At 39.2% G+C, this 26,158-nt stretch overlaps 2 protein-coding genes across 4 annotated transcripts; one reads left to right on the top strand and one right to left on the bottom strand.

The window, feature by feature from the left end:
• Window positions 1-1,478: 1,478 nt before the first annotated feature.
• On the top strand, window positions 1,479-16,029 carry LOC132111827 (retinol dehydrogenase 7-like). Of its 3 annotated transcripts, XM_059519446.1 has the most exons (6): window positions 5,305-5,579; window positions 5,842-5,881; window positions 6,574-7,004; window positions 7,102-7,254; window positions 15,156-15,289; window positions 15,442-16,029. In XM_059519446.1, the coding sequence occupies exons 3-6, from the start codon at window positions 6,620-6,622 to the stop codon at window positions 15,802-15,804; spliced, it is 1,035 nt and encodes a 344-aa protein (XP_059375429.1). In that variant the 5' UTR covers window positions 5,305-5,579; window positions 5,842-5,881; window positions 6,574-6,619; the 3' UTR covers window positions 15,805-16,029. The 3 variants fall into 3 exon arrangements, with proteins under 3 accessions (XP_059375430.1, XP_059375429.1, XP_059375431.1); XM_059519447.1 differs by lacking the exons at window positions 5,305-5,579; window positions 5,842-5,881 and adding an exon at window positions 1,479-1,621; XM_059519448.1 differs by lacking the exon at window positions 5,842-5,881.
• Window positions 16,030-19,227: 3,198 nt separating this feature from the next.
• On the bottom strand, window positions 19,228-20,497 carry LOC132112141 (C-C chemokine receptor type 6-like). The gene has a single exon (XM_059519724.1). It carries the CDS (start codon window positions 20,486-20,488, stop codon window positions 19,424-19,426), a length of 1,065 nt encoding a protein of 354 aa, XP_059375707.1. The 5' UTR covers window positions 20,489-20,497; the 3' UTR covers window positions 19,228-19,423.
• Between the last annotated feature and the right edge of the window lie 5,661 nt (window positions 20,498-26,158).

Below are 26,158 nucleotides of genomic sequence, written 5' to 3'. Positions count from 1 at the left end.
ATCATACCCGAGCACTTCTTCTCCACTTGTTTATATCAGCAGTCCAGTACACCTCCCTTCTCTGGCAAAGAGGCTTGCTTACAATGTTTTTCATCCCTGTTCACTCACCTCTGAGATGCAGCCAACTCAACAGATGGATGTCCAACTCTATACTCGTCAGTAAGTGTAAACTCTTTTTGTTTATGTCAAGGAAAAAGTTCAGTAAATGACTATGCGCTCAAATTTTGCACCCTAGCAATTCTCAGTTTCTGATGACTCCATAGGGCTTGAGCACTTTTTATTCAACTATCAATCTGTGTTGCCAGTGGATGAAAAATATTATGCTCTGCACTTCAGAATGAGGAAGTGAACGGATGCTAGTGGACAATATGCAACACAATACAAACAAGCGACTGTGTTTGTATTGTCTTGCCATTGGACAGATGATTGCTGTGTGTCCAGTTTGACCTCTACAGCCGTTGGTGTGATGTTACCAGCCCTCCTCCACTTACCACCACTGTGGCTCTTACTGTATCCGTTGCAGTCATATCCCTTATTGACTCTGGGTTAGCCAGCGATCATATCACCATGGAGCTTTGTTGCCAGCTCAGGATCTTAAAAAGATCCAACAAAGCCTTTTACTGAGTCCAATCCATAACTGGTAAGCCACTGGGCCAAGAACCATCCATTATTGTGTGGGACCCATCCAGTTACAAACAGGCTGTCGTCGAGAAACAGGAACCCTGGCTCTGGAAAAGTCAACAGCTTGCATTATAGTGAGTAAACCTGGGTCATCAAGTACAATTCTGTTCTTTCCTGGTCAACAGGAGAAGTCTCAAAGTGGGGTAAATTCTGTTTCCCTGACTGTTTTCCTATCATCCTATTCTTTGTTTCCACAAGGGCAAGACAAATTCCATCAACTCCACTTCCATTGAAAATCCAGGAATTGAGTTTGACAACCCTGCTCTAGAACAACAGTCTATTCAGATTCTGTCATGTTACTCCAACTATCAAGATATCATCTGCCCAAACGAGCATCTCAGTAACCACAACACTGACCATGGGACTGTGACCTCATAAAAAAAAAAAAGTACATATCATATGACTATTACACATCTCTCTCATGACAGTCAGCTCATATCACTAAATTACAAATAGTACAGAATAATTGTTTTATATAATTGTATAATTTTACTCTAAAATAATATAAAATAATAATACTTTAAAAGTATTATGTTATGCTATTATCGTGTGGCTACTTTGCATTTGAATGTTTTTGATCAGAATACATTTGAGTGAATGAATGACTCATCTGTTTTCTCATGGCTCCCTGCTGCTGCCACCATCTTGTTCCAGTTCATTAATCCACAAGGAAAACATGAAATCAGTTTTTTAATTTTGTAGTCTTTTGTCAGATGCTTAAAATGAGGTTCTTTATCCTTTTTATCCAAATTCATGCATCCAGTGTGGCATTTCCCACTGCAATCACGAGCATCATGACGTCATAGTGTTTGGTTAGGTTGAATAAATGAAGGGTTCTCTACCAATGTACAGCTGAAGAAGACTTCTCCATCCCATGAAAATCAAAGGCTTGGAGTTTGTGAATTAAATTTTACCTGGATATTCACCACAAGAGCCAAAAGTAAGTTTGGGGAGGGATGCATTGCATTGTGTACAAAATTGCAGTTAACATTTTGGGTTAATATTTGTGATTCTAATATTAGAGAATGTTTATATTTTAGATGCTGTGATTGATAATCATCTCATAGTTTCAATAATTTAATTCATTAAATGAGAAAATCAATATTAAAAGTACAAATAATCCATTATGTCCGAGTCTAGATTAATAAATGTTGACAAAAACTACATTCATTACAATTATAATACAACTGTAAAAGTGCTGTTTAAAGTAGTTTTTGATGGAGCTTCCAATAGCATGCAATGCCTCGGGACACTGCTGTCACACTGAACAACATTTCAAGCTATTTTGACATACTGTTTCCAGCACTTAGACTCCATATCATTAATACACATCAATAAGCAAAGCTTCAACTTATTTTATGCTTAGTGATGTTGAAAATATTTCTGTTATATGGAAATATGACACAGCACTACTGATTAAAGCAGTGCTTCCCAAACTTTTTTTTAGCCTTGGCACAGTTTAGATCAACACACCAATCACTGAGATATAGCAAAATTGCACAAACATACATGGATATATATAATCTAATATACTTAAATCTAATATATTTACAATCCAATACCATACAGGATACTATGTAATCTAATATACTTACTAACATTACATTTAACCCTTTCACGCATAGTGGTCACTACAGTGGACAGCTATTAAAAAAGCATTTTCTTGAATTTGCACGGGTTTTTATGGCAAAGTTGCACATCAATCTCTTCATTGGACCCTGGTGCATCATCCTATAAACTGCAACCAAGTGGCAAGCCTTTGTGTTTTGATTTTTTCCCCCTCCAAACCAAGATGGCCAAGGGTCAGTCAGACATGCCAAGTTGCTCCAGAATATCCACCCATTCCTTCTATCCTAGGAGACTCTTGTAGGTAAAAAAAAATATTGCAGCATAAAGCAATATCTAATGAGTCATATCACAGTAAAATTTTCCAAGTTTTGATTTTAGATTGAGAGAAAACTCTGATTAATCACATGTCCACTGTAGTGGACGTCATGCATGCAATGGCTATATTTCAGCTACAATTCATAATTATAATGTGAATATTGTTTTTGAAATTTAAAACTTAAAAACTTAATATGCATTGACTTTTTCTACTGTAAATAAATGTTTTTGTATTATTAGAATGTAATTTTCATTGACATCGAAAAAAGTCATGTGATTACATAATGTATGACACTTGTAATGCATTACTTTACTTGTTAGATCAAAAAGTAATCTGATTTTATAATGCACGTTATTGTAATGCGTTTTTTTACTAATAACATCAAAAAGTAATCTGATTACGTAATGCATGTTACTTTTAATGCGTTTCTTTACTCATAACATCAAAAAGTAATCTGATTACATAATGCATGTTACTTGTAATGCGTTTCCTTTCTCATAACATCAAAAAGTAATCTGATTATGTAATGTGCGTTATTGTAATGCGTTTTTTTACTCATAACATCAAAAAGTAATCTGATTACGTAATGCATGTTACTTGTAATGCGTTTCTTTACTCGTTACATCAAAAAGTAATCTGATTAGGTAATGCACATTACTTGTAGTTAATTACTTGTTAGATCAAAAAGTAATCTGATTAGGTAATGCATGTTACTTGTAACACATTACTTTACTTGTAACCATACATGCCAACCCTCCCTAATTTTCCGGGAGACTCCCGAATTTCAAAGCCCCTCCCGAAAATCTCCCGGACCGACCTTTCTCCCGAATTTCTCCCGATTTCCACCCGGACAACAATATTGCTACACCATCCGTCACTGGGCGCCGTTTTAGACCAAACGCTTGCGCTCCCATGGCGTCTGTCGTTGCTATGCAACCAAACTGCGCTCTCCATGATGACGACAAAGAAGTATCAGCAAAGGATTAATTGATTTCTAGCCTCACCTCGGCTCGCATTAGCTCTACTACTAGATATATTTCTGGAGATGAGAAGGAAAAACCCACCTGGAAAAAGTAGCGCACCACGTTGCTTCCATTATGAGCGTGCTCACCGCGGCCGCGCACCTACGGTTGAAATAACGACCTTGAGCGCGAAAAAGATGCGATATGTGAACGGCCCCTAGAAGCAGACGTCTGAAATGAAATATATGACGACACACAACCCCCCCCCCCCGGTCCTTTTTAATATCTCCCTAATTCTGAGGTTACAAGTATGCTTGTAACATCAAAAAAGTAATCTGGATGGGTAATGCATGTTCCTTGTAATGCGTTACCCCCAACACTGATCATTTCAGATGAGATTGAAAAAACGTATCGCTAGGTTTTCTCAGAGGAGGGCTATGATAGAAATGTGCATGTCCATCTTGAACATAATCAGAATTATCAGCTAATAAGGGTAAATCTCCATACTCTGGTGCACTGGAGGGAGCATCTGAGTGGTTTCCACAGTTGTACCTTGACAGGCTGTAGAAAATTCTGATGGAATCACGTCCTCATGTTCTGATATCATAGATACGCGAAGTGCAACTTGTATGAAGTTGTATGAAGCCATTGCAATATTTTGCATTTATATTTTTTGCATATATTTTATAGTTTTCACATTATTTTATATAATTGCATTGATTAGTTTGTTAAATTCACATACTTTATCTGTTTGATTATTGTCTTATATTTAATACAGTATATCTTCAGTTTAAACCAACCGCATGCTGTCCACTCAAGTGGACATCTGAAGATCTCTTTGAAAAATTTGTAAAAAAAAATAAAATAAAAATCAATTCTTGTTTTTCATGCCCTAAGAGCAATAAAAACACATAGGAAAAAAATCCTGACTGAGGTTATCATAATTCATGCATGAAAGGGTTAATTTATGTATTAGCAGTCATAAATCTTTTTTAAATCTATTTATGGTCATTAACATTATGACAACAGTGTTTAATTTAAATTGTTTACATTTTCAGTTGTTGAGTAGAACCAGCTAAAACATGAGATCATTATGAAAAAGATTCTAATGTATTACAATCATTATTCATCTGAGAAATGTTTGTGTTCAACAGAAAATCATGCCGACATGCAATGGATAACAACTGGGCCTATATGCAGGAAAAAGCTGATGATAACTTTGCTAATAATCTGGCATGACATTTGTTTAGGCAGCCAAAACAGAGACTGTGAATGTGTCTCTTGTCAAATGTCTGAGATTTAGCAGCCCTAAATAATCTCAATTTGTTTCCTATAATAACCAAATACTTGATTTTCAAGCTTGCCCATGAAAAAGTTATCTTGGTATAGCAGATGATATTTCAATTCTAAACAAACATGCGTGTTGTTTGCCGTCACTTATTAATCTATGATGGATCGCCATGTTTGCTTTTAAAGTTCATCAAAAGTGAGAAAGCAGCCTACAGTTTTACTCTTTAATCACAATGTCAATATAATAAATAAACCCTTGTCAATTGTTCATTTTCCCTAGTGACTTAGTAGCCTTCTGTAGACAAATTAGTCTGTCAGCTTTGTAAAGTGTTTGTGATCATGAAATTAAAATAACCATAAATCAGTGTTTTTGCTATATAAAACATAATAACAGGGAAAATAAAATGGGAACATCTGACTGACGACATGAATGAATCAGTTAATCATTCGAGCAGTGTGAAAGAGTGGTTCAGTGGTTAACGGTCTGATCTAACAACACTGAATCATTTTCAACACTCTGATCAAAAGAATCAGTTTAGAATGGACCGACTCCAGAAGGCTGGCTCTCTAGGGCCTGCTAGTGTTGAATTTTAGTTTGCACTCAAGAGAAGAGAAGAGGAAACAAGGTGTTCAGCTGAAAGTAATCGTTTGTTAAAGACTTCTTTCAGAGGCCTACAGTAAAGCAATCTGAATCTCATTTGTTTAGTTTAAGCTTGTAAATGATGCACAGAGACAGTGAAACAGCAAAGCTAAAAAGGGGGGTGAGTAAGTGACCTGAAGAGCGATATAGAAATAGCATGTTCACAGTATCGTTTTTAAAAAGTTTTTTTTTCTGAACTGGTCTCTCTGCTGTCAAAGTTTGGGTCTAAAACCACATATTTGTCTCTCTCTGTCTCTACTGTTTCTACTTCAAAATTTGCATTGTAGACTAATAGGCATACTCTGTATTTAAAAAGAATAGCTTTCCCATTTTCTCACCCTCATGTTTTTCCAAAATAAAATGACTTTCTTCCAATGAACAAGATGATCCGAGAGATGTCCAAGCTGCAATTTTACATGCAACGTAAGCTAATGATAACCAGGCTGACATGAGAATGTATAAATTACAATAGAATTTAGATTTTTAATCAGTTTTTGGTTCCAATGTCCAGAACAGAATTAAAATTTTCAAACTAGTGGTTCCCTATGAAGTTTTTTGAGAGTTTTTGAAATAATGGAGTAAATTAAGAGACATTTTGTCTTTTAAATGTAAATTGGGCAAGCATTTTAGAGGTTTACAGTAAAATGCATCTTTATTTTTGTCTTTATATATGTGACGTGAAAGCTTGTCATTCTTCCTTAAAAGAATTAAAGCAAATCTCCTGTATCTTCTCTTGTGATTAAACCATGGAGCATGTTTATTAAACCTCAAACTGGAACATCTGTGTCTGTATATCTGCTGATAACCTTAAATTACTGCCTGTAGTTTACAGTAAATCCGATCGCAGCTCTTAATCACTTGATCAGTCTGTCTTTGAGCATGACCTAGTTACAGTAGAGTGTGATCTTACTCATCTTTTTTTCGTTTGTGCGTGTGTTTCCATCTCAGCTGGTACCACAAGATAAAATAATGCTGTATCAATTCTGCATGTTTATCTGTATGATATCTTATTACGTAACTGCTAATAGTTGTGAGGTCACTTAATCCACTTGTATTTGATGCTACTTTCAGTTGTAATTTTTCATGTAGTTATTTTTCTGTTTCCTTAATTAAAGGTTCCTCAACCTGAGCTCATGGATTGTTGAGAACTCATAATTCACAATGAAGCCAGTGTTTTTCAGCATGACTATCCTGCTCATTTCCTACAACATTTTGAGCGAACATATTTACACATATTTTGGTCTGGTCATCTGCTTCATGCTCTGGGCTAAAACGGTATTCCACACAGAAAATGGCTTGTCGGATGGATTTGGCTGGGCGGTGTTGATTACAGGTTGTGATAGTGGATTTGGACGTCACCTTGCAAAGAAACTGGACCACATGGGCTTCACTGTGTTTGCTGGATGTTTATATCCTGAAGGTCCTGGGGCTCAGAGTCTGGTTGAAGAAGGCTCTGACCGTGTAAAGGTGCTCAAGCTGGATGTGACCAAAGATGAAGATGTCTGCTTGGCCAAGAATTTTGTGCAAGCAAATTTGCCAGAGAAGGGTAACTTAAACACTTCAGAGTGTCTTATTAATAGAATTTCTTATTTCAAGAATGAAACCCGTCTTGTTCTGTACATATATTGTTGTACATTTTTCAGGTCTCTACGCTGTGGTGAATAATGCTGGAATCAGTGACTGGGGAGAGACCGAGTGGAGCACTGCCAAGGACTTCCATAACATGGCTGATGTTAACCTCTTTGGTGCCATCAGAGTAACCATCCCATTCTTGTCACTCATTAGAGCATCCAAAGGTCATTGGTGCCCTATATTCTAACTTGTGTATAATGCACTAAAGTCATCGTTGATTTAAAGCGCCCCAATTATCCCATTTCTAAGGTTCCTAATATTGTTTAGGAAGTCTCCTACAATAGGTTTACATGGATGCAAGGTCAACAAATGCTTTTGTTTTCTCAAAATATGCATTTAATCTAATTTTCTCATGATTTGTTGGAAGGAGTTCTAAGGTTCAGTCTCTCTAAACCCCTCCTTTCCTTGAGCCTACTCTGCTCTGATTGGTCAGATGGCCCAATCTGTTGTGATTGGTCCACCGTGCACAGCATTTGATGGAAACGATTTGACCATTGCCTTAATTGTGTATTTTGAAAGCTCGATAGAAAATATCTAATATTTAGCATGTAAATAACTGTTATTTATAGAGCAAGGATTTTATGAATTCCACGTTGAACTCCGTGAGATTGGAGAACAGTCGTCAGTAACACAAAAAAGATTTTTTTTTTTGTGAGTAAGACAAAAAAGGACAAGGGTTGTTGTGCTCTGAATTTTAACCACTGATTCTTTGCAGCCTCCTCTTTCAGAAGTCTAAATTAAAAGAAATGTATTTTCACAGTATAGTACACAGCGTCTTTGGACATGTTTACCACAAAAACAAACTACAGTGATGGAGGGTTTGTCAAGTTGTTCATGGCTGGCCAATGTAGAACGTCTCTTGGTTACGTATGTAACCCTAGTTCCTTGAGGGAACGAGAAGCTGCGTCGAAAACGCTTTGGGGTACGCGTTTAGCGTGAGCGACTCTGAATATCATGTCTAATCTGTCTTATAGAAGAGCGTGACATCACAGACGGGGTGACGTAAGCGACCAGGAAGCTATAAATGCACGAGCCACGCAGCTGGCTTCAGCTTCGAGTACCAGCACGCGCCGGCAGGGGTGCCGGAGGTATGGCCTCGAGGCGCAGTGTCGTGTTCCCTTGAGGAACTAGGGTTACTTATGTAACCTAGAGACGTTCCTCTTCAGGAACTCGAGCTGCGTCGAAAACGCTTTGGGGAACGAGTACCAACGCTGCCAGACTACCAAACCCCTGCCTAGTGTGTATCCGAAGAGCACAGCTTAGGACGAGAGGACTGAAGTGCCTGGAGTGACTGGCATGTCTAAGCCATAGAATCTTGCAAAAGCAGAAGGCGTGGACCACCCCACAGCATTGCAGAAGTCCAGCATGGACACACCTGCTAGAAAAACCTTGGAGGCCCCCATACCCCGTGTAGAGTGAGCCTTGGCTCCCGACAGCGGGGGACGACCAGAGGACTCAAAGTGGCGTTGATAGTCTCAACAAACCCCTCTTGGGGGGACCGCAGCATACAAGCAATTGGTCCATTTTTCTCCACAGGGCAGCTCTGTGGACGTATGCATCCAGCACTCGAGCTGGACACACACAATTTAGCTTCTCTTGGTCAGGCTCCCGAAAGGGAGGAGGACAGAAGGCCTGCAGCACTACAGGTTGTGGTGTGATAGAGGGCACCTTAGGAACATATCCCGCTCGAGGGTATATGAACACTTTGGTCATGCCAGGTGCAAAATCAAGATAGGTAGGGGCCACTGAGAGGGCCTGTAAATCTCCTACTCAGAGAGGTAATGGTCAACAGAAAGGCGGTTTTAGGAGTCAGATGTCTGTCTGAGATATCTTGAATCGGTTTGAATGGAGATTTGCAAAGAGCCTCTAACCCCACACCCAAGTCCCAGGGGGGGGAAACGGGACCGTACTGGATGTCTCAGCCTCAGCGCACCGTAGAGGAAATGTGTAACTAAGGGGTGTCTTCCCAAAGACTGGCCATCGAGAAGGGCGTGGTAGGCCGCAATGGCCGCCACGTAAACCTTCAGCGTGGAGTGGGTCAACCCTGCAGAGAGCCTGTCCTGTAGAAACTCCAGAACTGTACCAACTGGGCAGTTTGCTGGGTTTAGCTTGCGGTCTCTGCACCATGAGGTTAAGAGTTTCCACCTCAGGGCGTACAGTTTCCTCGTTGAGGGAGCTCTGGATTGGAGGAGGGTCTCAACAACCTCGGTTGAGAGACCAGCTGCTAATAGTTGTGCCCCCTCAGGGGCCACACCCACAGCTTCCACAACTCCGGGCGAGGGTGAATTATCGTGCCCTGCGCCTGTGAGAGCAGGTCTGTCCTGATCGGTATCTCCCATGGAGAGCCGTCGAGGAGCGAGACCAGGTCTGCGAACCATACTCGGCCCGGCCAGAACAGGGCTACTAATAACAGATGGACCCCGTCCCAGCGTACTCTCGCCAGAACTCCCGGGAGCAGAGCAATAGGGGGAAAGGCGCACAGATGAAGCCTCGGCCAGGTCTGTACCATAGTGTCCAGTCCCAGAGGAGCTGGATGAACTAGAGAGAACCAAAGGGGACATTGAGATGTCTCTTGAGTCACAAAATGGTCTACTTGAGCCCTGCCAAAAACTCTCCATATCTGCTTCACAACCTCGGGAGTGAAGCCTCCATTCCCCGGGCCTCGGCCCCTGCCTCGACAGTATGTCTGCTCCCTTATTTAGTTTCCCAGGAATATATACTGCTCTTAATGAGAGGAGTTTGCTCTGGGACCACAACAAGGATCTGGTGCGCCAGCTTGTACAAGGGGCCCGAACGCAGACCTCCCTGGTGGTTGATGTAAGAGACCACCGATGTGTTGTTGGTGCGCACCAACACATGGTGACCCCTTAGGTCTGGGAGGAAGTGCTTCAGTGCACGATAAACTGCTAGCATTTCTAGACAATTTATATGCCATGTCAGATGGCGACTGCTCCACAGACCACAGGCAGGGTGGCCACTCATGACTGCACCCCAGCCAGTGAGGGATGCATCCGTTGCTAGTATTACACAGCGACATGGAGCTCCCAGCACCGGGCCCCGATTCAAGAACCAAGGTTTCTTCCACATGTCTACGGCACTGAGGCAGCACCGCGTGACCTTGATAGTGCAAAGTGGATTGCCCCTCGGGGAAAATTCCTTGGTCTTGAGCCACCACTGTAGGGGTCTCATGTACAGCAGGCCAAGAGGTATCATGCAGCTGCCATCAGACCCAACAATCTTTGAAATTGTTTGACAGTGAGTGGCTGGCCTTCTCTGACTCTCTCAACTGAGATGAGGATCGACTCGATACGAGCAGGGGACAAACACACTATGCCTAGATGGGTGGTTCTCTGAACCGGAGAAAGTACACTCTTCTTGGCGTTCAGTCTCAAACCCAGCTCCCCCATATGTGCGAGAACGACATCTCGATGCCGAGCCTCAACCTGCTCTGACTGAGCTAAAATCAACCAATCATCGATATAGTTGAGAATGCGGATAAACAGCATGCGCAGGGGAACCAGAGCCGTGTCTACACATTTTGTGAACGTGTGGGGTGAGAGTGCAAGGCCGAAGGGAAGTACTCGATATTGGTAGGCTTCGCCCCCGAAAGCGAATCTCAGAAACTTCATGTGTTGTGGAAAGATGGATATGTGGAAGTATGCATCTTTGAGATCTATTGTGACAAACCAGTACTCGGACCTGATCTGAGCTTAAACATGCTTGATCTTGAGCATTTTGAACTTCAATCTCATAACTGAACGATTTAAGACCCTCAAGTCTATAATCGGACGCAACCCCCCATCCTTCTTTGGAACTATGAAATACCGGCTGTAGAACCCGGACTCCCTGTCTTGAAGAGGGACCACCTCGATGGCCTCCTTCTCTAATAGGGTTTTCACTTCCTGTTCCATAACCAGACCCCGCCTGGGGCCGACTATCGTCTGAATGACCCCGTTGAACCTCGGCGGTGCAGAGCCGAACTGAATACGGTAGCCTTTATCTACTGTATGCAGGACCCATTGAGATACATTTGGCAGTAGTTTCCACGCTGCTAAATAATCTACTAAGAGAATCAGTCTCTTGTAAGAGGCCTCGAAGGGGCGGCGAGCATCTCAGCTTCGCTACGCATGCGGGCGAAAAATACTGAGAACATTGCTCGCTGGAGGCCGCTGCACCCTGGAACTCTGGCAGGGTTGGCAGACTGGCCCCCAGAGGGCGCTGAGGCGAGACGGGTACCATTTAATGCGGTGTATGCCGCTCTACCCAAGTAGGGGCTGCCCTCTACAGTCGTGACCGAGACGTGTCAGGACTTCTTAACCTGGCTTGTTGCTATAATTCATATCTAACTTCTCATAGTCAGATAGATACTGAATTTAATTCCTCAGAATTAATGCAGTTAACCAATCAGACGAGTAAAGACAGTCTGGTTTTGGTAAGATTCAAATCAAAACTGAAAATGATGTAATACACGTGTTGCCTCGGCAACATGCGAGCCGCTTAGTCACACAAACAATATTAATCTCCTCGGAGATAAGTAGCTGCAGCTGCGAGTTCACAGAGGGGGAAGGAACCGCTGCGCGTGCTTCCGAACCTCGAGAATGAACTCTCAATCTAGGGAATACGGGTGGAGATAGGCAGAGCCGTTTTCGCTCCATCATTAGATATGCGAGAAGCACAGTCAGCCCCCTTATTTTTTCCTGAGAACTGACTGCGTGAGCTGCACTCCCCATTAATGCTGCTCGTTATACAGTTAGGCATAATATGCTTGTGAAACTGATGCTTGTGTAACTGTTTGTCTGTGCAACTGATGTTTATGCAGCTTATGTTTGTGCAACTGCAAGCTCATCGACCCCCTCCGTTTCAATCTCCTCGGAGAAAAAAAGGCGGTGCCTCGCGGCCGTCACCTAGGGGGAAGGACCGCAACACTCGGGCTTCCGAACCCGGAGATCTGGCGGGTGAGGTAGGAGCTAGGGACGCGCCCGTCTCCATACCCTCCAGCAGATCTTATCTGCGAACCCAGAGAGTGCAGGCGCTGCTCTGCCTCGGCGAAAGCGCGACCGACACCGCGAGAAACGCTGGCGAAGACTCCCCCTCGAGAGAATCCTCTGGGATCGAAGCGTCCACACTCCCTCAAGAGCCGAAACAGCGTGCCTCGATCCCAGGCAGACCGCGCACAGACCGTGTATTCCTCATGATGAACACACAATCTGAAATGCAATCTGGATTCGCCTTCAGATGTCTCGTCTTAGCTTTGCTCTTTGACTATTGCTTACTCTTTGAGGAGCTAATAGTGACAAACAACAATAAATAAGACTGACAAGACAGAATGACATGCACACACAGAGCGCTTGCTGAAATACGCGAAGCTGAAGCCAGCTGCGCGGCTCGTGCCTTTATAGCTTCCTGGTCGCTTACGTCACCCCGCCCATGACGTCACGCTCTTCTATAAGACAGATTAGATATGGTATTCAGAGTCGCTCACACTAAACGCGTTCCCCAAAGCGTTTTCGACGCAGCTCGAGTTCCTGAAGAGGAACATACAGTAGTCAGGCATTATGCAAATGTGTTAATCTGCGGTGTGTAGCTGTCGTGGAAGAAGGATTTGAATTACTGATGACTGATGACTTTATAAAGCTGATTTATATGATATTACATTATTTAATTTAAATAACATGCACAACAATTGCTACAATGAAACCGATTTATTTTACATGTTTACTAAATTAGAAATAATGAATTCTTGAATTAATCTGGATGGAAAAATAATTTAAATGTAATACAACCCGAATTCCGGAAAAGTTGGGACGTTTTTTAAATTTTAATAAAATGAAAACTAAAGGAATTTCAAATCACATGAGCCAATATTTTATTCACAATAGAACATAGATAACGTAGCAAATGTTTAAACTGAGAAATTTTACACTTTTATCCACTTAATTAGCTAATTTAAAATTTAATGCCTGCTACAGGTCTCAAAAAAGTTGGCACGGGGGCAACAAATGGCTAAAAAAGCAAGCAGTTTTGAAAAGATTCAGCTGGGAGAACATCTAGTGATTAATTAAGTTAATTGATATCAGGTCTGTAACATGATTAGCTATGAAAGCTTTGTCTTAGAGAAGCAGAGTCTCTCAGAAGTAAAGATGGGCAGAGGCTCTCCAATCTGTGAAAGACTGCGTAAAAAAATTGTGGAAAACTTTAAAAACAATGTTCCTCAACGTCAAATTGCAAAGGCTTTGCAAATCTCATCATCTACAGTGCATAACATCATCAAAAGATTCAGAGAAACTGGAGAAATCTCTGTGCGTAAGGGACAAGGCCGGAGACCTTTATTGGATGCCCGTGGTCTTCGGGCTCTCAGACGACACTGCATCACTCATCGGCATGATTGTGTCAATGACATTACTAAATGGGCCCAGGAATACTTTCAGAAACCACTGTCGGTAAACACAATCCGCCGTGCCATCAGCAGATGCCAACTAAAGCTCTATCATGCAAAAAGGAAGCCATATGTGAACATGGTCCAGAAGCGCCGTCGTGTCCTGTGGGCCAAGGCTCATTTAAAATGGACTATTTCAAAGTGGAATAGTGTTTTATGGTCAGACGAGTCCAAATTTGACATTCTTGTTGGAAATCACGGACGCCGTGTCCTCCGGGCTAAAGAGGAGGGAGACCTTCCAGCATGTTATCAGCGTTCAGTTCAAAAGCCAGCATCTCTGATGGTATGGGGGTGCATAAGTGCATACGGTATGGGCAGCTTGCATGTTTTGGAAGGCTCTGTGAATGCTGAAAGGTATATAAAGGTTTTAGAGCAACATATGCTTCCTTCCAAACAACGTCTATTTCAGGGAAGGCCTTGTTTATTTCAGCAGGACAATGCAAAACCACATACTGCAGCTATAACAACAGCATGGCTTCGTCGTAGAAGAGTCCGGGTGCTAACCTGGCCTGCCTGCAGTCCAGATCTTTCACCTATAGAGAACATTTGGCGCATCATTAAACGAAAAATACGTCAAAGACGACCACGAACTCTTCAGCAGCTAGAAATCTATATAAGGCAAGAATGGGACCAAATTCCAACAGCAAAACTCCAGCAACTCATAGCCTCAATGCCCAGACGTCTTCAAACTGTTTTGAAAAGAAAAGGAGATGCTACACCATGGTAAACATGCCCTGTCCCAACTATTTTGAGACCTGTAGCAGAAATCAAAATTGAAATGAGCTCATTTTGTGCATAAAATTGTAAACTTTCTCAGTTTAAACATTTGCTATGTTATCTATGTTCTATTGTGAATAAAATATTGGCTCATGTGATTTGAAAGTCTTTTAGTTTTCATTTTATTAAAATTTAAAAAACGTCCCAACTTTTCCGGAATTCGGGTTGTAAATCTGTAAAATAAATTCATTCTGGAATCCTATTATTAACTCCCCCGCAAGAACAAACCCGTGAAAGCTTTGTTTGTTTTTGGAACACAATTTAAGATATTTTGGATGAAAACAGGGTAGGCTTGTGACTGTCCCATAGACTACAAAGTAAGTAACAGTGTCATGGTCCAGAAAAGAAGCATCATCGTAATAGTCCATCTGCCATCAGTGATTCAACTGTAATGTTGTGAAGCGACGAGAATACTTTTTGTACACGAAGAAAACAACAATAATGACAATAATTACAACAATTCCTCTCCTCTGTGCCTCTCCAAATCAGCGTAGCACCATTTTGGCAATTCTGAGGAGTATGCAGGCGACTTAAGCTCTTGAAATCAATGATTCAGAGATTATGCTCTCATCTGCGCTCTGCTGTTTCCCACACTTATGGGCTTATTGGCAAAACAGAAAAGCTTACTGAGTGATGTAGATCAATTAAAAATGCCAAATATTGGCCAATATATCTTCCTTACCAATAGTTCACCACTGATATTTGCCATTTATACTGAGATGTAGACTTTATGTAAAATATACCTTTTAAGGTAGTAGTACTCACCTAACCTGCACAAGTGAAAGTGGTTGCATTTTTTTCTTCCTGAGAGTGTTACTTACTACTACTTTTATTTTCATCATTCATTCTTAGGTCGTATGTTATATGTGTCGAGTATCTTATCTTTCTTCAACTGTCTGAACATGGGAGCATACAGTATGTCCAAACGGGGACTGGAAGCATTTGCAGACTGCTTGAGAGTAGAGATGGCCAGTTTCGGGGTTAAGGTAAGGCCTGATGTGTTCTTTTAAAGGGAAACTCACGTTGTCATATAATAGGACTCTTTTGTTGGACTTTTAATATTATTATTATTATTATTAATTACAAGTAGGACATTGCTTTAAACATAGTGCATTATTTTATTTTTCTGTTTTTGTAGGTCAGTATTATTCAGCCTGGAAATTTTGGCATAGCCACAAAGATTCTGCACAAGAAAACCCCACAAGACGTATGGGATGAATTTGATGATGCACGTAAACTAACATTCAACCAGAAATACATTGAAATGGCATGTGAATATTTTAATTCATTGTGCACTTCAGGATTTAAAGATTGCTCTATGGTTATCAATGCCATGTTACATGCTCTCACTGCTCCCAAACCTCAAACTCGATACCTGCTTGTTTCCTGGAGAGAAATGTTTTTTTTCTACATATGCCCTTTTCTCCCCACTTTTATTACTGATTCTGTGTTTCATGCAAGTTCCATGTATCGCAAGCGTAAAGAAATGCTTTACTTATAATTAGTTTATTCATAATCAGAACAAGAAAGCTTGCTTTACATAGATGACTCAAGTCCTAAGTGTTGCTGTAAGACCGCTGTAACTCTAACATGAGACATGTTGCAAAGTTTTTCTGGACAACTGTACTCAAAAATATGTTCTAAAACATTCTTTACCATAAATGTGTGTTATTTACTCCTTTCACTTTGCTCTCTGAGTAAAAACATAATAAACTGTCATAATTAATCTTGCTGAAGAATGTATCATAGGCAACATTAAAAGTGCTTAAAAGGTCAAGAAAGTTCTTTCAATTCATCCCCTTTTTAATTGGACACATGAGGTGTCCTGAACTGAGACTGTTTTTATATAAGTTTGTTAACTTCATACGAGTTGAGAAACTATATGGAATATTTATACATTTACAAATGCATTCAAAACGCCACAGGACCATTGAAACTATTGAAGGTGAAAGGCTGAAAACCCAAGAAAAAATGTGACCGGTTAATCTTAAAGGGGTCATGAATGGCATTTTCTAAATCATTTTATAATGTTTTTTGAGGTACACTTATAAAGTTAGTGTGATCAAAAATGCATCATAATTTAGCAGTAACTGGCTATTTTCTATTTTCCTGTTTTTGAGCCTCTCTGCAGAACGGTCTGTTTTTATAGGCCGGGCACATTCAAGACTCACAAGTAAACGCCCAATGCTGTGATTGGCTAACAGTTTTGCTTATAAAAAAAACAGATGGATGCTGCTGTGATGTACACTGAAAACAACATGGGTCATTTGGGTTAAAAATGTATAAATACTCAGTATATCAAACCGTCTGGAACAGACAATGCAATACTGGTAAAAGCACTTTTATATTTCGACATCACTGTTGGATCCGCTCTAGTCAGACTCAGCACTGCATTATCCTTTACTTTCCGTCTCTCTGAAAAGCTTGCATCATTCTGTCTTGTTTCAAAATTTATCCACAGCAAAGTAAAGCTAACAAAAAAACAGTGTTCCAATGATGCAATCTGGAGATCTTTGAGAATTTTACCCCATGTATCCCATGGCCATGGTAGAAAAAGAACAGCCTTTTTACTGCAATGCACCTGCATCAAACAAAACAGTCCTTGAAGACGATAACGAGGATAACATGCTTTCCCGATGCTCTTTAATACTGTAGTCATGCCGGTAGTGATGTCACAGACCAGACTCAAGCGTGGAGGTGACTGTGCCTTCTCAGTAATTGGGCCTTGTCTTTAATGACTTGCCAGTGGAGATCAGAACGACCCTTAGTCTGTCTATTTTTAAGTCTCTTTTAAAAACCCATTTGTTTGCATTGGCCTATTAGGATTATATTCTTGCCTTTTGTATTTCCTATCTGTGTTTTAATTTTCTGTTTGCATGTTTCGTATTACTACATTTTATGATGATGTTTCTTACTGTGAAGCACTTTGGCCAGTCTTGTGGCTGTTTTAAATGTGCTATATCAATAAAGTAAATGTGAAACAGACTTTCGCAGATCAGCATATTTGAATGATTTCCAAAAGATCATGTGCTGAAAATTTTGCTTTGCGTCACAATAATACATTACTTTTTAAAATACATCAAAACAGAAAAATAAAAAAAAGACCTAAAAACTGTGCATACAACTGTTTGGTGAATTTGTAAATGTAAATTTGGGCATTTCATGATGCCATATTGCATCTGTATGCAAACTCAATGTGTTGTTCACAGATGTAGTACAAGGAACTAAGATAGGCATCAATCAAATAGAAATAACTCCTGATAAGACAACCATATATTCTGCTGCAGTGGTTGAAAAGCCTCTTTCACGTAGGGTGACCAGTCCCTCCTGTAATGTTTCCTACTTTTGTGGATATGATGTTACTCTAGGTGGAGTCGTGATATTTTATTTATAAATGGTTTCATTTCTGCATTTCTGTTTAACCATTGTGTAGAAGTGCATTGCTCTCTGTCTGACCCATTTCGTTAGATTTAGATAATCATCCCACTACTTCAGTAATCTGTGTATGTACATGCACAGAAGTGTGTCATTGTCCACAGTTTGCAAAGATATACTTAGATAGAAGGCATCCTTTCCAACCATAGGGCCAAAAGTCCCTGTCTAACTCTCCAGAAGTCAAATCTAGCACTACAGTCCTACATAATATGGCACTGTTTAATCACTTCATGAACATCTCCACCATCACGAGTACACAGTGGAGCTTTATTGTTCACTCGACAACTCAGGCAATTATATTTAAAGGTTTCTTAATATTAAAAGGTTGTATGTTGACCCAGTAAAGCCTGACATGTGAGGTAATAGTCATATATATGCCTTTATAATTATTCAACTGTGTAACTATTTTGTGGAATATAAATGTATTCATGTGTGTTTTTGTTGAGTATCACATTTAATACATAAGACATTTATATAGTATTAAATAGTGAGAATGTGGCACTTATAATCAAGAAAGCCCAAACTGAGCAAAATTATATGCAGAAAAATAAACATATTTAATATATAAAGATATTTAAAGTAAAGTGGCATGTAGCCAAAATTTGTTCTTGGCATTTCACCCATTCAAGTGCACACACACACACACACACCCAAAGCAGTGGACAGACTTTATATATTTATTTTTAATAACAGTACAGCAAGTACTTACATAAAATTATATCAATATCAGTCATCACTCTATATCTCTAATAATATGACAAATAAAAGTTCCTCAAAAGCCTGATTATCATATTTGAGACTCACATTTACATGATTTTTCTAAAATAAAAATTATAATCAAGTAAACATAAGTTGCAAGTGCACATCTAGAAATATCACAAACATAAAAAGTTCTTCAATTCTTACGTTTACTTGATAAAACACTTCAAAAAATTAAAATAAATAGTGAAGCACAAGGTCAAGGTGGATGTTTGTATAATAGAAAGCAACACAATAGACTTGCTAAAATAGTCTAAGCTAATAATCAGGTGACAGAAGGCATGTAGTAGATTTTGTATAGCAAAGTTTTGATCATGTTGATCATTTATTTAGAGGCACTGAAATTTGTGTATCAAATATGATACAGTAGGTTTTACATGGTTAATGTTTAAATGCTTTGGCTTTATTGTTAATGTTGTTTTTAATATTTATTAAATGCATTATACTGAGCCTTTTACAAGAAAAATTACCTTTACCTTAACACTCATATGGTTTAACACCATAATTGTTGTCAAGGCTGATATGAATTTCCCTGATATTTGCATTTGCCTTGCAAAACAGGTATTGGTTGTAGTAGGCGGCCCACAGTAAAGTTACTGTAAAAAAGAATTTGAATAGGACAGTATTAAGTAAACAAAAATATTTACAAAACAAGTGGTAACACTATAATAAATTTACAGTTATTAACATTAGCTAACTACATTACTTAACATTAACTAACAACCTGAGATGACATGTAATTCATAAATACTGTAATAAATGTGTTGTTCATTGTTAGTTCATGTCAGTTAATGCATTAATGAAACCGTATTCTGAAGCCAAAACGTTTACCAAAAGTTTGTGTCCGAAACTGAAACACAAACCAAGAACCAAGCAAACAATCTACAGCTCACTGCTTCCTTGAGCACAACCACTCAAAAGTTCTGTCACATTGTAAATGATGACGGGTTCTCGTGGTTCTGTACAACAACGGCTTTGTTCGCTGATATGTACAGCTCAGAGGTCTGCTGAGAGGAGCGTCCCGAAATGTACCGTTTCCCCAGGCACCGCAAGTCTCGGAAGATCTGACAAAAGTGGCTCCTAAATTTAACCCCGATGAAGGCATACAGAATGGGATTCAAGCAACAGTGAAGGTAGGCCACACTCCTGCTGATGGACAAAGTCATCAGAGTCTTCTGTTCTTCCTCACAGACTCTCTCATTGAACAGTTTACTGGTGTAGACAAGAAGCGCCACATTGTAAGGCAGATGGCAGAGGACGAACACGAAGACCACGGCCAGGACCACGCGGATCGCCTTGTGCTTCTGGAAGTTATGAGCTTTGAGTAAAGTCACCATGGTGCACGAGTAGCAGAATATCATGACCATCAATGGCACCAAGAACCCGAGGACCATCTGCATGCTCGGAATCAGGATCTTCATGAGTCTGGCGGTGCGATGCTCCTCGAAGTTAGTGATGCATTCCTTGTTTACCTCCTGATGATATATAAAAGTAGGCAGAGACAAGATGAAAGCGAGCAGCCATATGACCGAGCAGATGAGACGGCTGTACACCTGAGCTTGCGATCGAATTCGAACCGATCGTCTGGCTTGGACGATGGCGATGTAGCGGTCGCCGCTGATGCAGGCCAACAGGAGCGTGCTGCTGTACACGTTGATGCTGTAGGCTGCTCTCAGAAACTTACATGCCCACTGGCCCATGCTCCAGTCGTGCTGTTCGTTGTAGATGATCAGTGGAAGGGCGATGACGAAGAGCAGATCAGCCAGTGCCACGTTAACCAGATAGATATCGGTCATGGTTTTTGCTTTCTTGTAGAAGGAGTACGTTAGGAGGACCAGAACGTTGCCCACCAGGCCGAGTGCGCAAATCAGAGAGTAGATGAAGGTTGGGATGGTCACTTGCTGTTCGTTGAACCATGTCAGGTTACAAGGTTCCACACCATCATCATCATCATAATTACTATAAGAGTAGTTATATTGGATATCAGACATAACTGTATGGCTGACCTTGAAAAGAGAGAGATGGATAGAATAAAAATCTAAAGATCTAAAAATTGAGCTATTTTGCATCAGAACAACCACATACTCGTTTCTCAAACACATCAAACAGAAGCTCATCCCTTGTGAAAAAAACTGTACTTGCAAATAATCTAATATTAATGAAATAAGAGGACACTAAGCAGTACTTAAAGATAGCGCACTTTCACAACCTTGTTTCATTTTTATTTTATTTTTAAAGCACTTTTAATGTCAAATTAAATAATAATTTTTTGTCCTGCTTTTAAGAAGTACTCTTCTTTTGATGTGTTGTTGACTAGTACAATGCAATTCAGTTTCATATAATTTAGTTACCATTTGAATCATATTTCAAATACAACAGAAGTAATTATAAAATTAAGTTTTAACATGTCTTATAAATCACTATAGTTCAGCTAACCAAATTTTTATGTAAAGTTTAATACATTTTCAATTAATGGCGTGCAATGTCCAAAGTGTCTGAAAACATTACAATTAGTTTGCACTATTAATATTTTATTTCTGTAAACAGTAATATTTGTAAAATTATGCTAAAATATTGGCTAAATACGTGTGTAAGAAGGAAGCTATGCAAATATTTCTGCATCAAGGCTGCTTCTGTATAGATAGCAGATAAGATAATGATACCACAGACATTTTTCAAAAAATGAAAGGCGTTTATGTCCTGCTTGAAAATGTGTGTCTTGTTTCAGCAGCTTAACTGTGCACACTACCAAACCTGTATTTGTGCACATTTAAAAGTCTGAACGCATCATTAAAGTAATAATACATGGAAAATAAATGGTTTATTTTCTTAAGACAACCATGCACAATTTAAATCCAACAGTATTTAAGCATTAAAAAACGATCCAGTAATATAATAGATTTAACTGCACTGACATTAACGAATGAAACCAAACTGAGCCGAATAATGGTGTTTTGCCGTCTGTAGAGCTGCAGTTGAGTACATTTCATAACTGATTATTTTATAACATTATTACAAGTTATTTTGCTGTTTATTCCTGCTTTGAAATAGTCTGTATTGTATAAATCGCAATAGAAATAAATGTGACTTGACATAATTCTAATATTCAGTCAAGTATGTCAAAACTATGACAAATAAAAGCACTTTTTCCTCCACAGTCTACTGCAAGCAAATGTACTTTCATTTAATGAAAGCCAACAAGATAATATCTGCATTTCAAATACTGTACCTCAGCGTGACCCCTTGTTTAAAGTCCTTCTTTCTGACTCTTTCTCTGACTGATTTGAGAGGAATGTTTCAACAGTTCACGTGTGATGCACCTGTTTCAGTGTGGAGTTCCTCTCACTGTGGTCCTTTATGTTTCTGTAGACCAGCCCACATGTGAGATCATGCAGTGGATGCTGTCACAAATCCAGCGTTGATGAACTTTCTCTGTTGTTACCTGCTTCTTCTATCTAATGAGGCTTCTTCTTTGGTGCCCTACACCGATGAAAGAAAGCTCATTTGGATCAGCCAACCTCAACAAACAAAATCTGAGAAGTGAACAGAGGAACACAGAATGGCTGCATTGTCATCCTGACTGTTCCAGGTGCATATTTTAGTAAAACTTCAGTGTATTATCATTATTATTGTTATTATTGTTGTTGTTTCCTTGGTTTTTAAAAATATTCTTCTACATGTTTTTGTTCCCTAATTCCTCAGAACTTTACGCGGATATTTACAACCATACCCAGATTTGTCAGTCCTGCTTTAAAAGTCACATGGCTTTGCCATTACGAAACCAAAGTACAAATGTAAATAGTTGATTTATTATTCATTTATTAATAGTTAATTATTATTATTATTATATAGCTATATACACTACCGGTCAAAAGTTTGGGATCAGTAAAGTCTTGTAATGTTTTTTTAAAGAAGTCTCTTATTCTCATCAAGGCTGCGTTTATTTGATCAAAAAATATATATATATAATCTTGCAAAATGTTATTACAACATACAGACCCGATTTCAAAAAAGTTGGGACACTGTACAAATTGTGAGCAAAAAAGGTATGGAATAATTTACAAATCTCATAAACTTATATTTTATTAACAATAGAATATAGATTTTAGTGTAGTATATTAAAATAGAAAAAAAATATTTAACATCTTAATAATATTTCACAATATAATTTTTTTTCCTGTGTTTTTGTGTTGTGTTTTCATTAGATCTTTCCTATGTTGTTCTTTTGTGCTCCTATTGTATATTGTATGCTGCAAATGACTGCCTTCAGTAGAAGTTTACAAAGTGACATGGCAGAGGAAATAGACCCTAGGTTTTACTAATACTTTACTAATACTAATAATAATGTCAGCCTACTTCTAATTGTGACATACAGAAAACAAATCTTATATAGTCAAGTCACCTTTATTTCTATAGCACTTTTAACAATATAGATTGTGGCAAAGCAACTTTAAAGTATTGAATAGGAAAATAGTGTGTCAATAATGCAAAATGACAATTGTAAACACTCAATTTTCAGTTAAAGGTGGTCCTTCATTGAATTCAGTGATGTCATCATCCAGCTCAGTTCAGTTTAAATGGTATCTGTGCAATCAAGTCGACGGGGCAGTGGCTCTAGCCACCGGGCCACCTCCCTGAATGGGAGTACAAACAAGATTCTTGAGTTGGCTTTTCAAACATAAATCGGCTTTGTAACTTTGTTAAAGTTCAGAAAGATTCCACAACATACTGGGTCTGTGCTAGTACTGGCTGAGGCTGGATGTGGATCAACTGGGAGTGATGATCGAGCATCTCCTCTTCTGACAAACTTAAGCATAGCACCTGTAAATTATTGATAACTACTATTATTAATTGTATAAGCTGCATCTGGCCCAGTCAAACTGGCTCCATTGGATTTCCATTTATACATTTTCAAATATAATTACTATTTATACTATGGCTAAGCTCTTGCCTGGTGAAAATGCAATAGTCGATATCAAGAATTTGAGTGAGTGAGTGAGTGAGTGCTCTACATGTATCACATACAAGTACACACACACACAGTAGTGGACACACACACACACACGGAGCAGTGGGCAGCCATATTGACCTGCCCTGACAGTCTTGTCTGTCCTATCTTTGTTTAATGTGTCTCTGTTCATTTTGTGCCTGAGCACATGGTTGTGTCTTTGTTTATGTTGGCCATATGCTCCCCTTGTCCTGCCTCCTAGTTTCTAATCACCACGTCCCCTTGTTTAGTCCTTTGTTTGTCTAATTGTTCACCTAATCCTTGTGTGCTCTGCGCCCTTTATATTGTGCTCATTTCCCTCTGGTCTTTGCTGGTTAGTTTTGTGTGTGCCTTGTGTACAGTCTCTAGCTTGGATAGTTAGTCTTGTTAGAATTCTTTAATCAGTATTTTGCATCTTATTTGGTTCCCTCTTACTTTCTAGTTTTCATTTGTTCCCATGTGTAGTCTAGTTCTAGTCTTTGTAGTTTAGTGTTATTGTTCTTTAACCTTTTGGGGTTTTTCCCACCTTTTATTTTCTTTCTAGTTTTCAGCAAGGTTGCTGTTTTCTTTATTTCGGTTTGTAGTTCTAGTTATTTATTCCTAGCTCTTCCAATTATTATCCTTTTTGTTCAATTAATTCCAGTTATTTCTAGTATTTTAGTTTTTTCCTTTTAGTTTTCTTTTCTCCCTAGGCATTGGTTTGGAAGTTTACTTTTGTCAAATTCTTGTCTCTCCTGTTGTTTTTTGTTTTGTGTCTGTGTTGGTTCCTGCCCTGTTTCCTGAGTCCTCCCTGGTTGCTGGTTCTTCTGACCTGACAGACATTGTGGCGTTACAAGGGTTTCCTTCAACTGGGTCAGGCCCGTCCTACTTGAGTTGCTACCAGGTCTCCTTTTGCCACAGAGTCAGGAGCCACCCCCTTCTGACCAGCCTGTTCTCCTGTCGTGTGCGCTGCCCTATTGTGGACTGTCTTACTGCATCATCTGTGTTTCACGCTTGTCAATAAACTGTTCCCCCTGTTAATTCTGCATATGGGTCCTCCCTTAACAAACCTTGACATGCGGTGCCTGAGGAGCATATCCTGTGAATTAATAAAAGTTAAAATGTCACTGTGTTTTATAGGATGCATGATATACCTGATACTTGATGGCTATTAATTTATATCCTGAGGGATGTGCATCCATATTGACCAGCATGCCCATCTAAATGTTAAAATCGACATTTTGAAATTTGTTGTACTATTTAATAATAAATCAAAAGACGTGACAAAAATAGGCTTGTTGAAATGGCAGCTGCAGCCAATGAGTGGTCCTGGCTGCCAGGTCATTGTTATAACGGTAATTTCATTTTCATCTTTAAAAAAAAAAGTTGTTTTTTTTTGCCACATTTCTTCATGTTGTCTTCATGAATTAGGAAGTGAACCTTTAATAATGTACATTTTACTGTACAAACATTGAGAATTAATAAATGCTTAATTTTTATAAGATTTAAAAAATGTGTTATGGAGTACAGAACCCCACACATGACATGCAAGAAAAAATAAATTGTGCGCACGATTTACTAATTCTTTCCCTCAATGTACTAAAACGTGCACAAGATTAGGCTACTATTGTGTTCCCTCAATTTACTATTTCATTCAGTCAATTTGCTAAATCATGCTCACGATTTAGCAAATCGAAGGAACGAATTAGTAAATCGTGCGCACAATTTATAAATAGAGTGAGCGAAATAGTAAATCGAGGGAATGCAATAGTAATCTTGAGCAAGTTTTAGTACATTGAGGTAACGAATTAGTAAATCGTGCTCACGATTTAGCCTACTATTTTTTCCTGCATGTTCTGTGCAGGGCTCCGTAATGAAGGCTATGAAGGTAAGAGATTGAGTATCAAGAATACCATTACAATGTCCTTTAAGAGATTAGCCTAACTGCCTAAACAGTTCCAATAGTGTTTATTTGTCAGCATTTAAAAGGACAGTTATGTGTCTGGGTGCTTTCCTGGGATTAACAGACTCTGCAAATGAAATTATATGTTCTTTAATAACATAAAACTTTGTTAATTCCGCTATCATTATTTACAGTGTTGCAATTGTTTTGTTTCTCAGTTTCTGATAAGAATGAGGCAGGAGAGGTTTCTGTGAGAGTCTCTACCTACAGTATGTATAGCACATAAAAAATATAAAAATATAAAATGAGCTTCACCAGAAGATTACAAGCTGGCTTATCTTTATCCGGAAGTTTTAAACAGCGCTCCGTGCATGTGGCCAATTCTCTGCCAGAGGTTACTGACTTACCATGTGCTTCTAAAGATGATGTATTAGTGCAGGAATTTCCAATGTGTTTCAGTCATGTGTTGTCACTCGAGCACAAGCCTGTAAATCTGAGGATGTGTTTGATCTCATGAACTCATTTTTAAGTTCAGAAATGTCAGATATGTAGACTGAAGTGGAAAATTACTGTTCCTCCAATGTTTAGCCTAGCTGTGATTTTCCTTTCAGTAAGCAACAATTAATCAGTTTGCAAACAAGCTGATGAAACGCTGTTGACATGCAGATCCTCTGTGATTGATAAGTCTGATTTGCCTCAACATGCAATTGCATATTTTCTAGATGATGGTTTACTCATTTGAAATTGGAGTCCAGAGAAAATAAAACATAATTTAAGTTCTGTATTTCAAGT

This window comes from Carassius carassius, chromosome 31, assembly GCF_963082965.1.
Source record: "Carassius carassius chromosome 31, fCarCar2.1, whole genome shotgun sequence".
NCBI classification, from domain to species: Eukaryota; Metazoa; Chordata; class Actinopteri; order Cypriniformes; family Cyprinidae; genus Carassius; species Carassius carassius.
The sequence above is the reverse complement of the archived record's forward strand: the minus strand, read 5'-3'. Positions and strand labels throughout refer to the sequence as shown.

Bases quoted from the DNA above. Each gene is read 5' to 3' on its own strand.
- LOC132111827 (XM_059519447.1), top strand. From the start codon at position 6,620: ATGAAGCCAGTGTTTTTCAGCATGACTATCCTGCTCATTTCCTACAAC. The intron at 7,255-15,155 runs GTCATTGGTGCC...ATTCATTCTTAG, and splicing joins ACTCATTAGAGCATCCAAAG to GTCGTATGTTATATGTGTCG. The intron at 15,290-15,441 runs GTAAGGCCTGAT...CTGTTTTTGTAG, and splicing joins TGGCCAGTTTCGGGGTTAAG to GTCAGTATTATTCAGCCTGG.
- LOC132112141 (XM_059519724.1), bottom strand. From the start codon at position 20,488: ATGTCTGATATCCAATATAACTACTCTTATAGTAATTATGATGATGAT.